Here is a 16,612-nt window from a genome sequence, read left to right as displayed (position 1 = left end):
AGAAGACTCTGAGGTCACAATAAATGTCAGCAAACTCCTCACCTCACTGGAGGAAAAAGATAACTTATTTGTCTCCTTCTCCTTCTTCTGCTTCTTCTTCTTCTTGGACTTCTTTGACATCTTGGTAGAAAATCCCTGTTAAATAAGAGAAACCTATACAGCAAATGAACAAAATAGCAGCTGAGATGTTCTCTTCTTATAACAGAATCCTTCATTCAAAGTAAAATACAAGACATATCATCTCTGAATCCAACTTCCAATGGAGACTGGAGTCAATGTTTTGACCTCACAGAGATACTTCATATCCCTGAGAGATACTTCAAGTTCTCTCATTGGCTAGCTACTTACGCAATTTGATACAATACAGTCTGAATGTAATTTGTAGGGAAGCATGGAGAAGAAACATGAGGCTAAGTGCTCAAATAGAGTTATGTGAATGTAGCTAAATGAATACATACCCAGTAAAATCAAGGTTATTGAATATTCACTTCAATGTATGAACTGTCAGTTACAGCAGAGTTCCAGTTACTAACGTTAGGAGAGCCTATCTAGGTTAGCGAGCTAGCAATTGTTCCAAATCAACATCATCACGTGTGGTATACCCACGACACTCATAATGAACTTACTGAATGTGTGCACAACACTGGTTTTATCAAAATGTGAGAAACTTTCATTGACAAATGCATTTAAATTAGATAATAAGACGGTTTGCTAAAGCCCTACAATCACGCTTACCTTGGGCTACTGAGTAGACCACTGTCAGAAAACATCCGTACACGTCAGATTGAACGGAAACAGAGGTTCTGGAGGATCATGGGATGTGTAGTTTCTAGACTTACATATTTGACGGTTCAGAAATGTGAATTTTTATATAGTGGACAAAGGTTAATATAAAATATAGTAGATTCTTCATTTCTCATGTTTTGTTTAAAGGGCTAATCAGTTGAAACAATAGCAAATCGAACCTACCACTCTGTTTCGGTTAAAAGTTGAGGGATGGGGCTGGAGAAATGCAATCGCTCTCATATTCATAGACCAAGCTATGGTTGCAAGAACTGACCATCCATTATATTAGTATTATAGTTTAACCATGTTTTGAGGCTATACAGTGTTTGTTTACATTTACTTTGTTTACCAACATTGGAGTTAAACAATGTAAATATTTTGAGTTGTGATGGGGTAAGACCGTTAAACTATGCCAATTAGGCATATATAAGTTATATATTTTTTTTTATCTATAGGTACATATCATTAATGTATATCCAAAAATGTATGTAGCAACTGCTGATTGCCCCTTTAAGGACTATCAAGTGATTGCGTAGAAAGTTAATGTATATATTTAACCCAGACATCTTAGATGTTTTAATTTTGTTATCCTATTCTATAATTATTATCTCGTTATTTCTTGCAAAAATGTTGTCTTCAAATAATAAAAAGTGATTAAAATGAAGGTTTACGCAATTTGCGTAGGGGGAGTAAAAAGCATAGCCTGCGTATTTCTCTCTACTTTAGTAAAATGGCGGAGCTCAAGGAAGCAGACGCCGAACAACTACACCAGGAGGACGTCGATATAAAAGGTTCGAAAACTACGACTGTCTATATTTTAGTGAAAACTAAAGACAATATTAATTTATACACAATACAATATACATCCAGCATCCTTATTATGAGGTAAATATGCATTGATTTCGACTTTTTAACTGCTGAAGTAAATGAGGGCCTCACCACGGAGCTCCACCATGGGACCTAGTAGTAAATAATCTTGATAACAGGAAATAACCTGCCGTGAAAAACGTAGCTATTACAAATAACGTACATTTATCGAACTGTCTTCACATTGTATTGATTAAATACTTCGATCAACATTTGTCCTCGTTTTATATTTTACGTAGCAATGGTCTGGTCACGGAGCTCCGCAATAGGACCGTAGGGGTTGCAGCGGTTCACAATTTCGAACCCAACCTACGTACATCATCGCACCGCACATTTAATTCTGACAATCTATATTGCCCCCTTCCCCAAAGACAATTTTAAAATACGAAGGAAAATCACATAGGAAATATTTTAGTCCAGTGCATGTTTCTCGATTAGAAAACAGGTAACCTTTTAACATTGATGTTGTCCAGGAGGCTATGAGCATCACTAAGTTCTGTGACTTGGGAAAAACACATAATTCATTATTTCCCACTATAAACATTTGAAATTACTGTCTATGAATCATTTGGGGTATGATATTCTGATCTAGTCCAGTCTAAACTTGTCCATTAGGTGGTGGAGTCTCAGACACACTGGTCCCAGAAGAGAGACAGCCTGCTGAGGATGATGCATCTTCAGCCAGTAGTACTGTGGGGAAGACTGAGGCACTGGCAGGGGACAATGATGCCAAACCATCAACCACAACCAGTGGTAATAAGAACACCATTCACTGTATATGGACCCAGAAATGAGTCCAGTACACATACATAATTTGAATGCATTCAGTTGCCTTTGATTCTAGATGATGAGTATGACCACGAGAATAGGATTTTGTTTAACAATCCTTTCAATACTAATGTTACAGATAGACACATCTCTATCCAGACCAAACTAGAGGGCCTGGAGGTGTTGACCGACCTAAACGGAGGCAAGATAATCTTTCTTAAAAAGTATATAAATAGTCTTCCCTCCTATGCTTTTGTATTTACTAGTTCCAATCTCATTGCTCTATCTCTGTTTTCCACAGCTGGGAGGAAGGCGTGTCCACTATGCCCTGAGGAGAAGTTTAAGGCCTGCTACAGCCACAAGCTACGACGCCACCTCCAGAACCTCCACTGGAAGGTCTATGTGGAGTTTGAAGGTACCATCATCACCGTACAAAGATTATATTGCTATACTGTCTACTACAGTATGCATGTACACACACACACACACAGGAACTGAAGTTGTTGTCTTCCCACCTGCTGAGTCTCTGCCGTTAGCACATGGCTTGGTTGACTCAGCTCTGTGTAGGTGTTAACAGGTTCTTGGATAGTGAGAGGATCAGTACTTACCAAGTTCCATATGAATGGTAGTCAGAGCTATCCCACTGGGCACATATGTCAATTTAATGTCTATTCCACATAATTTAAGTGAACTAGTGTTTGCCAAGTAGGATGTATTTTATACTTTAGTTATTTAGGAGACTCTCTTATCCAGAGCAATTAGGGTTAAGTTGCTTTGCTCAAGGGCACATCTTTTTCACCTAGTTGGCTCGGAGATTCGAACCAGCAACCTTTTGGTTACTGGCCCAACACTCTTAACTGCTAGACTACCTGCCGGATGTGAGCAGAAATGCTTTAGGAAAGTCATTGAGTGAGTTGTGTTACTTGTATAGATTTAGGCTTCCTATTCCTAACCAATCACTGGTAAAGATTGACAGTGAATAATATGACAGTCAGTGAAGTGTAACTGGAGTTAAATGATACCTCAGTGCTAGCAGCAGTACAGTTATGGGAAGGTTTTCAAGGGATATGGCATCAACTGGTAGTACGATGTTCCCTGATGATGACCTACAATAACCTCTGACCCCCCTCCACCCACAGGTCAGAAGATGTGCATCTGTCACCTGCCCTGCAGACAGCTGAGGCCCAGCCCCAGCCCCAATGGAGACCAGGTGAGACTCTGTCCATCACACCTGATAACCAACACCAGAAATGACTGAGGGCCACTTGTCTCCACAATGTCTTTATTTTTTCTTTCCAAATCAACTCTAATTGCATGAAAGTTACGAAGCGTGTGTGTGTGTGTGTGTGTTACTGTATGAAGCATGGTACTATGATGACCGTGTGTGTATGTGTTCTCCCCCAGGCTCCAGGCAGGCTGGTGGCACATTATCACTGTGTAGTGTGTTCAGTCACCATCGCCCGCAAGACGGACATGATCAGTCACCTGAAACGCCACGTCAACAAGGGAGAGACTGAGGCCAGCTACTCAGGCAGCTCTGATGTGCCCTTTGAGGAGCCAGGTGAACTCTCACCAACCTTAAGCGAAACATGAAACCAAAGTTTCTGTATAGCACTTTGACGATAAATACATTTGATTGATTGATTTATACTAGGGGCAGCAGGTAGCCTAGTGGTTAGAGTGTTGGGCCAGTAACCGAGAGGTTGGTAGATCAAATCCCCGAGCTGACAAGGTAAAAATCTGTCGCTCTGCCCCAAAACAAGGCAGTTCACCCATTGTTCCTATGCCGTCATTGTAAATACGAATTTTTCTTTACTGACTTGGCTAGTTAAATGTAAATACTCAACCTTGACCAAAACACAACCCTTCTATACACAGTTGGAAATGCAGATTGAAAATGTATTCTCTCGCCTTTTACTCATTGGTTGACAGCTCCGTCTGGACAGGCCTATGAGATAATGAAAGAGCTGGGGACCAATGTTCAGCTCATGCCCAACCATACGACCCCACAGAAGACTGACACCTACTTCAACCGCAAGATGAAGACCAACAGGTCAAACAATATCCTCTTCAACAGTGTTACATTTCATTTGGTTTCGTAAAAGAACCGTGACTAACTGAAAGTGTTGGTATGTGTGTGTGTTACAGGCAGCTAGTATTCTGTTCCCTGGCGGTCCTGGCTGAGGAGAGGAATCCGTTGGAGAGTCTGGATGCGTTTGGAGCCACAGGCATTATGGGACTCCAGTGGGCCAAGCACCTGCGGAACGCCGTCAAGGTGACCATAACCGACATCAATGAAGTGTGTGTCAAGATGATCCGCGAGAACTGCAACCTCAACCACATCCGGGTGGAGGGGTCGCGGGGGTCATCCCGGGTCCCTGACGGGGGGGCGGGGGATGTGGATGGGGTGCCCATCGCTACCGTGGAGGTCGCCAAGATGGATGCCAACGTTATCATGCACCTGAGGTCTTTTGACTACATGTGAGTAGGAGGAGCTAGGGAGGGAACGTCTTATTGATGGGGGGTGGGAGGAGTTAGTTAGAGAGGGAACGTCTTATTGATGGAGGGGTGGGAGGAGTTAGGGAGGGAAGTCTTAATGATGGGGGGGAGTTAGGGAGGGAACGTCTTATTGATGGGAGAAGATGGGGAGGGAACGTCTTATTGATGGGTGGGGGGAGGAGTTAGGGAGGAAAAGTCTTAATGATGAGGGGGAGTTAGGGAGGGAACGTCTTATTGATGGGGGTGGGAGGAGTTAGGGAGGGAACGTCTTATTGATGGGGGGTGGGAGGAGTTAGTTAGGGAGGGAACGTCTTATTGATGGGGGGTGGGAGGAGATGGGGAGGGAACGTCTTATTGATGGGGGTGGGAGGAGATGGGGAGGGAACGTCTTATTGATGGGGGGGTGGGAGGAGATGGGGAGGGGAGGGAACGTCTTATTGATGGGGGGTGGGAGGAGATGGGGAGGGAACGTCTTATTGATGGGGGTGGGAGGAGATTGGGAGGGAACGTCTTATTGATGTGGGGGTGGGAGGAGATGGGGAGGGAAAGTCTTATTGATGTGGGAGGAGATGGGGAGGGAACGTCTTATTGATGGGGGGTGGGAGGAGATGGGGAGGGAACGTCTTATTGATGGGGGGTGGGAGGAGATGGGGAGGGAACGTCTTATTGATGTGGGGGTGGGAGGAGATGGGGAGGGACCGTCTTATTGATGGGGGGTGGGAGGAGATGGGGAGGGAACGTCTTATTGATGGGGGGTGGGAGGAGATGGGGAGGGAACATCTTATTGATGTGGGGGTGGGAGGAGATGGGGAGGGAACGTCTTATTGATGGGTGGGAGGAGATGGGGAGGGAACGTCTTATTGATGGGGGGGTGGGTGGGAGGAGATGGGGAGGGAACGTCTTACCAAGATGGCGTAGCAGTGAAGACGTGTTTGTCCTCTCGTGTACTTTTGTATTTTTTGTAAATATATATTTCAATTTATTTTCAATCTCTTTTCGATTTTTAATTAGATTATACCATCCGGTAACCTGCCTCACCCAATGTGATATGGAATCGCTATTATTTTAAATTTTAGAACACATTCAAGAACCTCCAGAACCTAACCAGCTAATTAGCTACAAGCTATTTAGTCATTGTTAGCCACTGCTAGCGGCTTTTACCTTCTGCACAGATACCAGCCCTGTTTTTAGCCTGGATAATACTCTCTAGCCTACCAGTATCAGACTGTCTCTCCACAACAACGCCGGATTCCTGCCGTAATCCCTGGACCACTACTTCTGATCTTCACAGCTAGCTCGCAGCTAGCTAGCTCGCAGCTAGCTTGCACTCACCGTGGTACCCAGTACCGAAGCTATCCCTGAGGCCCACCTCCCGGCCTACTCAGCTGTTTACCCGAACCCCACTCATACACGGCTAGAGCCCAATACTCCACCGGATCCTTGCTGTAAACTCTGGACCTTGGCACCGGATCACCGCTGATACCGATTGGATATAGTGGCTAACGCCACTGCCACGAAGCTAGCACCAGTTAGCCGTGAGCCAGGCACATCTCCCGGCTAGCAAACTAAATTCCACAATACCTCTGTCGCCATCTGGCTTGGATTCTCTATCGACACGGCGCCCCGCCGCACCACCACGACTGGTCTGCCGACGAATACTCCATCCGCTGTGCCTTCATCCGGCCTCCGTCGGAGCAGACCCTCCTACTAGCCCATGGCTACTAACTTTAAACGCTGTGTCGCTAGCATAGTGGCGGCTTCCCTGTTCCATCTACTGTTGCCCCCTGGACACTATGATCACTTGGCTACATAGCTGATGCCTGCTGGACTGTCCATTAATCACGGTACTCCATTCTGTTTATTTATTTTTTTATCTGTTGGCCCCAGCCGCAAACTCAGGCTCTGTGTGTAGTTAATCTGACCCTCTCTGCCTAGTCAAAGCCATTTTACCTGCTGTTGTTGTGTTAGCTGATTAGCTGTTGTTGTCTCACCTGTTGTTTTAGCTAGCTCTCCCAATCAACACCTGCGATTACTTTATGCCTCACTGTATGTCTCTCTCAAATGTCAATATGCCTTGTAAACTGTTGTTCAGGTTAGTTATCATTGTTTTAGTTTACAATGGAGCCCCTAGTTCCCCTCTTCATACCTCTGATACCTCCTTTGTCCCACCTCCCACACATGCGGTGACCTTACCCATTACAACCAGCATGTCCAGAGATTCAACCTCTTATCATCACCCAGTGCCTGGGCTTACCTCTGCTGTACCCACACCCCACCATACCCCTGTCTACGCATTATGCCCTGAATATATTCTACCACGCCCAGAAATCTGCTCCTTTTATTCTTTGTCCCCAACGCTCTAGGCGACCAGTTTTGATAGCCTTTAGCCGCACCCTCATACTACTACTCCTCTGTTCCGCGGGTGATGTGGAGGTAAACCCAGGCCCTGCATGTCCCCAGGCACCCTCATTTGACTTATGTGATTGAAAAAGACTTGGTTTCATGCATGTCAACATCAGAAGCCTCCTCCCTAAGTTTGTTTTACTCACTGCTTTAGCATACTCTGCCAACCCTGATGTCCTTGCTGTGTCTGAATCCTGTCTTAGGAAGGCCACCAAAAATTCTGAGATTTCCATACCCAACTATAACATTTTCCGTCAAGATAGAACTGCCAAAGGGGGAGGAGTTGCAGTCTACTGCAGAGAAGACGTTCCCTCCCCATCTCCTCCCACCCCCCCCCATCAATAAGACGTTCCCTCCCCATACTTTCCAGGTCCATACCCAAACAGTTCAAACTTCTAATTTTAAAAATTAATCTCTCCAGAAATAAGTCTCTCACTGTTGCCGCCTGCTACCGACCCCCTCAGCTCCCAGCTGTGCCCTGGACTCCATTTGTGAATTGATCGCACCCCCATCTAGCTTCAGAGTTTGTTCTGTTAGGTGACCTAAACTGGGATATGCTTAACACCCGGCAGTCCTACAATCTAAGCTAGATGCCCTCAACTTCACACAAATCATCAAGGACCCCACCAGGTACAACCCTAAATCTGTAAACAAGGGCACCTCATATACGTCATCATGACCAACTGGCCCTCCAAATACACCTCCGCTGTCTTCAATCAGGATCTCAGCGATCACTGCCTCATTGCCTGTATCCTCCGGGTCCGCAGTCAAACGACCACCCCGAATCACTGTCAAACGCTCCCTAAAACACTTCTGCGAGCAGGCCTTTCTAATCGACCTGGCCCGGGTATCCTGGAAGGATATTGACCTCATCCCGTCAGTTGAGGATGCCTGGTCATTCTTTAAAAGTAACTTCCTCACCATCTTAGATAAGCATGCTCCGTTCAAAAAATGCAGAACTAAGAACAGATATAGCCCCTGGTTCACTCCAGACCTGACTGCCCTCGACCAGCACAAAACATCCTGTGGCAGACTGTAATAGCATCGAATAATCCCCGCGATATGCAACTGTTCAGGGAAGTCAGGAACCAATACACGCAGTCAGTCAGGAAAGCAAAGGCCAGCTTTTTCAAGCAGAAATTTGCATCCTGTAGCTCTAACTCCAAAACGTTCTGGGACACTGGAAAGTCCACGGAGAACAAGAGCACCTCCTCCCAGCTGCCCACTGCACTGAGGCTAGGTAACACGGTCACCACCGATAAATCCATGATAATCAAACTTCAACAAGCATTTCTCAACGGCTGGCCATGCCTTCCTCCTGGCTACTCCAACCCCCCCCCCCCCCCCCCGCAGCTACTCGCCCAAGCCTCCCCAGCCTCTCCTTTACCCAAATCAAGATAGCAGATGTTCTGAAAGAGCTGCAAAACCTGGACCCGTGCAAATCAGCTGGGCTTGACAATCTGGACCCTCTATTTCTGAAACTATTCCCCGCCATTGTCGCAACCCCTATTACCAGCCTGTTCAACCTCTCTTTCATATCGTCTGAGATCCCCAAGGACTGGAAAGCTGCCGCGGTCATCCCCCTCTTCAAAGGGGAAGACACCCTGGACCCAAACTGTTACAGACCTATATCCATCCTGCCCTGCCTATCTAAGGTCTTCGAAAGCCAAGTCAACAAACAGATCACTGACCATCTCGAATCCCACCGTACCTTCTCCGCTGTGCAATCTGGTTTCCGAGCCGGTCACAGGTGCACCTCAGCCACGCTCAAGGTACTAAACGATATCATACCCGCCATCAATAGAAGACAGTACTGTGCAGCCGTCTTCATCGACCTGGCCAAGGCTTTTGACTCTGTCAATCACCATATTCTTATCGGCAGACTCAGTAGCCTCGGTTTTTCTAATGACTACCTTGCCTGGTTCACCAACTACTTTGCAGACAGAGTTCAGTGTGTCAAATCGGAGGGCATGTTGTCCAGTCCTCTGGCAGTCTCTATGGGGGTGCCACAGGGTTCAATTCTCGGGCTGACTCTTTTCTCTGTATATATCAATGATGTTGCTCTTGCTGTGGGCGATTCCCTGATCCACCTCTACGCAGATGACACCATTCTGTATACTTCTGGCCCTTCCTTGGACACTGTGCTATCTAACCTCCAAACGAGCTCCAATGCCATACAACACTCCTTCCGTGGCCTCCAACTGCTCTTAAACGCAAGTAAAACCAAATGCATGCTTTTCAACCGATCGCTGCCTGCACCCGCACGCCCGACTAGCATCACCACCCTGGATGGTTCCGACCAAGAATATGTGGACATCTATAAGTACCTATGTGTCTGGCTAGACTGCAAATTCTCCTTCCAGACTCATATCAAACATCTCCAATCCAAAATCAAATCTAGAATCGGCTTTCTATTCCGCAACAAAGCCTCCTTCACTCACGCCGCCAAACTTACCCTAGTAAAACTGACTATCCTACCGATCCTCGACTTCGGCGATGTCATCTACAAAATAGCTTCCAATACTCTACTCAGCAAACTGGATGCAGTTTATCACAGTGCCATCCGTTTTGTTACTAAAGCACCTTATACAGTCCATCGGTGTACTCTAATCGGCTGGCCCTCGCTACATATTCGTTGCCAGACCCACTGGCTCCAGGTCATCTACAAGTCCATGCTAGGTAAAGCTCCGCCTTATCTCAGTTCACTGGTCACGATGGCAACACCCACCCGTAGCACGCGCTCCAGCAGGTGTATCTCACTGATCATTTCTAAAGCCAACACCTCATTTGGCCGCCTTTCCTTCCAGTTCTCTGCTGCCTGTGACTGGAACGAATTGCAAAAATCGTTGGAGACTTTTAATCTCCCTCACCAACTTTAAACATCTGCTATCTGAGCAGCTAACTGATCGCTGCAGCTGTACATAGTCCATCGATAAGTAGCCCACCCAATTTACCTACCTCATCCCCATACTGTTTTTATTTATTTACTTTTCTGCTCTTTTGCACACCAGTATCTCTACCTGCACATGACCATCTGATCATTTATCATTCCAGTGTTAATCTGCTAAATTGTAACTATTCGCCTACCTCCTCATGCCTTTTGCACACAATGTATATAGACTATTTTTATTTTTTTATTTTTTTTCCTACTGTGTTATTGACTTGTTTATTGTTGACTCCATGTGTAACTCTGTGTTGTTGTCTGTTCACACTGCTATGCTTTATCTTGGCCAGGTCGCAGTTGTAAATGATAACTTCTTCTCAACTAGCCTACCTGGTTAAATAAAGGTGAAATAAAAATAAATAAATAAAATAGGGAGGGAACGTCTTATTGATGGGGGTTGGGAGGAGATGGGGAGGGAATGTCTTATTGATGGGGGTGGGAGGAGATGGGGAGGGAACGTCTTATTGATGGGGGTGCAGCTCTGTAGCGAGAAACGTCACCTCCTTTTTCTCCTCTATTGTTTGACTTGACATTTGTCAAACAATAACCCTATTTACAGTATATGATGGCCAGCAGTGGTTCTATAGACGCCTCACATTATCCATCAAGCCGAACACAAACCAACCTCTGTTTCCATGGTGACCCCCTCAGACACCTGGACCCGTTCGGCACGGCTGTCAATTATCTGGACTCTGCTTTCCGGAACATCCGGAACCTGGGCATCATCTCTGTGACGTCCACGGACACGGGCTCCCTCTACTCTAAGTCCCTGAACGTCACGATGCGCCACTATGGCTCGAATATAGTCCGCACAGAGTACTACAAGGAGCTGGCTGCACGCATGGTGCTGGCCACTGTAGCCAGGTAGGTGAAATACTACAAGGAGCTGGCTGCACGCATGGTGCTGGCCACTGTAGCCAGGTAGGTGAAATACTACAAGGAGCTGGCTGCACGCATGGTGCTGGCCACTGTAGCCAGGTAGGTGAAATACTACAAGAAGCTGGCTGCACGCATGGTGCTGGCCACTGTAGCCAGGTAGGTGAAATACTACAAGGAGCTGGCTGCACGCATGGTGCTGGTCACTGTAGCCAGGTAGGTGAAATACTACAAGGAGCTGGCTGCACGCATGGTGCTGGTCACTGTAGCCAGGTAGGTGAAATACTACAAGGAGCTGGCTGCACGCATGGTGCTGGTCACTGTAGCCAGGTAGGTGAAATACTACAAGGAGCTGGCTGCACGCATGGTGCTGGTCACTGTAGCCAGGTAGGTGAAATACTACAAGGAGCTGGCTGCACGCATGGTGCTGGTCACTGTAGCCAGGTAGGTGAAATACTACAAGGAGCTGGCTGCACGCATGGTGCTGGTCACTGTAGCCAGGTAGGTGAAATACTACAAGGAGCTGGCTGCACGCATGGTGCTGGTCACTGTAGCCAGGTAGGTGAAATACTACAAGGAGCTGGCTGCACGCATGGTGCTGGTCACTGTAGCCAGGTAGGTGAAATACTACAAGGAGCTGGCTGCACGCATGGTGCTGGTCACTGTAGCCAGGTAGGTGAAATACTACAAGGAGCTGGCTGCACGCATGGTGCTGGTCACTGTAGCCAGGTAGGTGACATACTACAAGGAGCTGGCTGCACGCATGGTGCTGGTCACTGTAGCCAGGTAGGTGAAATACTACAAGGAGCTGGCTGCACGCATGGTGCTGGTCACTGTAGCCAGGTAGGTGAAATACTACAAGGAGCTGGCTGCACGCATGGTGCTGGTCACTGTAGCCAGGTAGGTGAAATACTACAAGGAGCTGGCTGCACGCATGGTGCTGGTCACTGTAGCCAGGTAGGTGAAATACTACAAGGAGCTGGCTGCACGCATGGTGCTGGTCACTGTAGCCAGGTAGGTGAAATACTACAAGGAGCTGGCTGCACGCATGGTGCTGATCACTGTAGCCAGGTAGGTGACATACTCTCGGCTTATTTACCACTGAATTGCTGTGTGTGACATTTTCATTGTGTATGTCTTTGTTTAACTTGTGTGTTTTTCTTTGGGGTAGCTTTGAGATGCTGTTGGCAGTGAAAGTGTAACGTGTGTGTGGGATGTATGCTTCAGTGTGTGTGTGTGTGTTTTAGTGTAGTATTTCATGCATCTGTCTCATGCGTGTATTGCTTTCAGGGCGGCAGCACGCTGTAATAAGGGCATAGAAGTGTTGCTGGCGGTGGCTGTGGAACACTTTGTCCTGGTGGTCGTCAGAGTCCTCAGGGGTCCCACCCAGGCCGACGAGTCAGCCAAGAGGATCAGACAGCTCATCCACTGCCAGTGGTGTGAGGAGAGGGTGTTCCTCAAACAGGGGAGCATGGTGGAGGGTAAGAAGGTTAAGTAGAGTAGAGGGTAAGTCTGGAAATGGTTCAGGGGTTTCTGATAGGGAGAGAGGACGGTACATGTGGAGGGGAATTTGAAATCACTCTGTAGTTAGGATTTTCACTTTTCCCCCTACAGAAAACCTGTACAGACAACTGCCCTGCAACTGTCATGGAAGCATGCCTGGCAAGACAGCGGTGGAGCTGGGACCGCTATGGTAGAACTTTTTGCATATATTGGGTGATATACAATATTTGAACCAGTGAAGTAGTTCTGGCCTCCATCTTGAAGTGTTTAACTGGAACCTACGTATGTTTTTCCCTCCCAGGTCTGGTCCTCTGTTTAACTCCGGGTTCCTGAGGAGGATGTTGTTTGCAGCGGTGCAGCACAGTATGAAGGATATTCAGCCTCTGGTCAAGACTCTGATCTGTGAGTCAGAGTGCACAACCCTCAAGTCCTCTGTTCACGGGCCCACTGCACTCATCAACCAAGGTAATCTCCAGGGTCGTGGGTGTGTCTATGTTGAGGGGGCGGGTGGTGAAGGGATTCTATTGACATGTTGCATGTTTACTCTCCAGTGGAATGTGGTGTAGTCATCAAGGTACAGAAGGTGGAGGAGTCGGGCACCGCTGACCACTCAGGTAACAAGACACACATTCTGTTATAAAGAGAGGGGCCTTCACCTGTCTACAACATTAGCTCCTTCTCCTGTCTACAACATTAGCTCCTTCACCTGTCTACAACATTAGCTCCTTCTCCTGTCTACAACATTAGCTCATTCTCCTGTCTACAACATTAGCTCCTTCTCCTGTCTACAACATTAGCTCCTTCTCCTGTCTACAACATTAGCTCCTTCACCTGTCTACAACATTAGCTCCTTCACCTGTCTACAACATTAGCTCCTTCTCCTGTCTACAACATTAGCTCCTTCACCTGTCTACAACATTAGTCTACAACATTAGCTCCTTCTCCTGTCTACAACATTAGCTCCTTCTCCTGTCTACAACATTAGCTCCTTCTCCTGTCTACAACATTATCTCCTTCACCTGTCTACAACATTAGCTCCTTCTCCTGTCTACAACATTAGCTCCTTCTCCTGTCTACAACATTAGCTCCTTCTCCTGTCTACAACATTAGCTCCTTCTCCTGTCTACAACATTAGCTCCTTCTCCTGTCTACAACATTAGCTCCTTCTCCTGTCTACAACATTAGCTCCTTCTCCTGTCTACAACATTAGCTCCTTCTCCTGTCTACAACATTAGCTCCTTCACCTGTCTACAACATTAGCTCCTTCACCTGTCTACAACATTAGCTCATTCACCTGTCTACAACATTAGCTCCTTCTCCTGTCTACAACATTAGCTCCTTCTCCTGTCTACAACATTAGCTCCTTCTCCTGTCTACAACATTAGCTCCTTCTCCTGTCTACAACATTAGCTCCTTCTCCTGTCTACACCATTAGCTCCTTCTCCTGTCTACACCATTAGCTCCTTCTCCTGTCTACAACATTAGCTCCTTCTCCTGTCTACAACATTAGCTCCTTCTCCTGTCTACAACATTAGCTCCTTCTCCTGTCTACAACATTAGCTCCTTCACCTGTCTACAACATTAGCTCCTTCACCTGTCTACAACATTAGCTCCTTCTCCTGTCTACAACATTAGCTCTTTTCAGACTGGATGCCATGTTGTAGTAATGTTACTCAATATGTTGATGTAATGTTACTTTAACACAGGGAAGAGAAAGACAGGAGATGAGCCAGGTAACGTGGTGAAGAAGCTGAAATCAGACGGGTCTCTGGAGCACCCAGCGTTCTACTACAGTATTCACCGCCACAGCATCAGAGGCATGAACATGCCCAAGTGAGTGAACCTTAACACTATGTCACAACTTTGACAAAGATTTCCTGAGGTCAAAGGGCATCAGTTTTCTAACTTCCACCTTTTAGAGCTCTTGTGGTTCTAAATCCGGTTTAGTGGATATATTATGTTATTACAGTCTTATTACACAAAAGATCTCAATGTAAATGCATGTTCTATCTCCTCTCATCAATCCATCTCCCTCTCTCCAGGTTGAATAGGTTCCTGCAGTACTTGACGGAGGCGGGCTTCAGAGTGAGCCGCACCCACTTTGACCCAACAGGGGTGCGGACCGACGCCACGCTGGACCAGTTCAAGTCGGTGCTCACCAAATACAGCGTGCCCACCTACACCAACACCACGACAACCCAAAACCCAGAGGAGACGGTACGGGCTATGGAGTGACCCACCCTGGGGAGAATCAAGGCCTCATCACCTCTTCTCTCCCTCTCAGAGGTGACATATGTCTCAAATGCCACCCTATTCCCTATATAGTACACTACCTTAGACCAGGGCCCATAACCCTATTCCCTATATAGTGCACTACTTTTGACCAGGGCCCATAACCCTATTCCCCATATAGTGCACTACTTTAGACCAGGGCCCATAACCCTATTCCCCATATAGTGCACTACTTTTGACCAGGGCCCATAACCCTATTCCCCATATAGTGCGCACTACCTTAGACCAGGGCCCATAACCCTATTCCCCATATAGTGCACTACTTTTGACCAGGGCCCATAACCCTATTCCCCATATAGTGCACTACCTTAGACCAGGGCCCATAACCCTATTCCCCATATAGTGCACTACTTTTGACCAGGGCCCATAGTAGTACACTATAGGTAATAGGGGGCATTTTGTCTCTGTGCAGGGACACTGGCTGTAAAGAGTGGCTCACTCTGCACTGATTTGTATTTTCCTCCTGGTTTCATTCATCACTGGTACTTTGTAAATGTTCTCTCACAATGCTTCTAGATTAATAGAGTTCTGCTTTTCCAATAGAGCTGAAGTATTGGTTAAATGCAGACAGATAATAGCCTCTCTTCTGCTCATTGACTCATATTTATTATTCTTGTGAATAATTCCTTTACAATTTTATTTTCTGAGTTCATCTTAAATGGTGGCCGTTTTCATCTTTTAAAAAAACTATTATGTACATTTTTACTCTGGGTAAAAGGTAATAAAATATTGTTGCAAAGCCTGAAGCCCAACTGTGTAAATGTGCGTTTTAAGTTATGGACATTCACATTCCTCCCAGTGATTCCCCTGATTTACATTATTTTTTACTGAGACAGGTTCTGACATGTTTTGGGACTTCTGCAGGAGTCAACCTTGTAGCTGTGTCCTTACCATAATCCCAGCAACTACAGTCACTCTCTGAGAGGAGGAACTGTCTGGAAGGTGTTATTTAGATGGGGTCAGGTGCTGAATTTCACCCTGGATATCATCAGTGAAACACACACACGTGTGTGTATATATATATGTGTGTGTGTGTGTGTGTGTGTTTCACTGGTGAAATTCTAAGCTACCCTTTGGAAATGGAGTCATTCCCTTTGGCTCTAAGACCTCAGGTCACACCAAGGAGAAATACTGTATCCAAAATGGCCACTGAATACAATGGATTCAATTTAGACTTTGTGTCACTGGCCTACACACAACACCCATATTGGGGAAATGTTTAGAAATTAATTAAAAATGAAAAGCTTAAATGTATTCAACTCCTTTGTTATGGCAAGCCTAAATATACTACATGACCAAAAGTATATGGATACCTGCTTGTCGAACATCTCATTCCAAAATCATGGGTATGGAGTTGGTCCCCCGTTTGCTGCTCTAACAGCCTCAACAATTCTGGGAAGACTTTCCACTCGATGTTGGAACACTGCTGCTGGGACATGCTTCCATTCAGCCACAAGAGCATTAATGAGGTCGGGCACTTATGTTGGGGCGATTAGGTCTAGCTCGCAGTCGGCATTCCAATTCATACCAAAGGTGTTTGATGGGGTTGAGGTCAGGGCTCTGTGCAGGCCAGTCAGATTCTTCAACACCGATCTTGATAGACCATTTCTGTATGGACCTAGCTTTCTGCACGGGGGCATTGTCATGCTGAAACAGGAAAGGGCCTTCCCCAAA

The 16,612-nt window shown here is 46.3% G+C and overlaps 2 protein-coding genes across 4 annotated transcripts in view; one reads left to right on the top strand and one right to left on the bottom strand.

Annotated features, from left to right (window-relative positions):
* The window catches only part of swt1 (SWT1 RNA endoribonuclease homolog), a 71,397-nt gene extending 70,592 nt beyond the window's left edge, over positions 1–805 (bottom strand). For all 3 annotated transcript variants that reach the window (XR_010460954.1, XR_010460955.1, XM_029633279.2), the window contains exons 1-2: positions 736–805; positions 43–135 (exon numbers count right to left, since the gene is read on the bottom strand). Coding sequence is in view for 1 of the 3 variants with exons in the window: in XM_029633279.2 (XP_029489139.2) it covers positions 43–120 (78 nt within the window). In the remaining 2 variants the exon portion in view is untranslated. The remainder of the gene's footprint in view (positions 1–42; positions 136–735) is intronic.
* A 673-nt stretch (positions 806–1,478) lies between these two features.
* trmt1l (tRNA methyltransferase 1-like) lies at positions 1,479–15,684 on the top strand. Its single transcript, XM_029633285.2, has 15 exons — positions 1,479–1,577; positions 2,269–2,406; positions 2,561–2,623; positions 2,723–2,836; positions 3,561–3,631; positions 3,826–3,982; positions 4,354–4,474; positions 4,570–4,902; positions 10,919–11,131; positions 12,434–12,624; positions 12,758–12,836; positions 12,948–13,111; positions 13,198–13,260; positions 14,353–14,479; positions 14,689–15,684. Exons 1-15 carry the CDS (start codon positions 1,517–1,519, stop codon positions 14,879–14,881), a joined length of 2,088 nt encoding a protein of 695 aa, XP_029489145.1. The 5' UTR covers positions 1,479–1,516; the 3' UTR covers positions 14,882–15,684.
* The last annotated feature ends 928 nt before the right edge of the window (positions 15,685–16,612 follow it).

This window comes from Oncorhynchus nerka, linkage group LG24 (genome assembly GCF_034236695.1).
Source record: "Oncorhynchus nerka isolate Pitt River linkage group LG24, Oner_Uvic_2.0, whole genome shotgun sequence".
Lineage (NCBI taxonomy): Eukaryota > Metazoa > Chordata > Actinopteri > Salmoniformes > Salmonidae > Oncorhynchus > Oncorhynchus nerka.
The sequence above is the reverse complement of the archived record's forward strand: the minus strand, read 5'-3'. Positions and strand labels throughout refer to the sequence as shown.

Bases quoted from the DNA above. Each gene is read 5' to 3' on its own strand.
- trmt1l (XM_029633285.2), top strand. From the start codon at position 1,517: ATGGCGGAGCTCAAGGAAGCAGACGCCGAACAACTACACCAGGAGGAC. The intron at 2,407-2,560 runs GTAATAAGAACA...CTAATGTTACAG, and splicing joins ACCATCAACCACAACCAGTG to ATAGACACATCTCTATCCAG. The intron at 4,903-10,918 runs GTGAGTAGGAGG...TGACCCCCTCAG, and splicing joins CTGAGGTCTTTTGACTACAT to ACACCTGGACCCGTTCGGCA.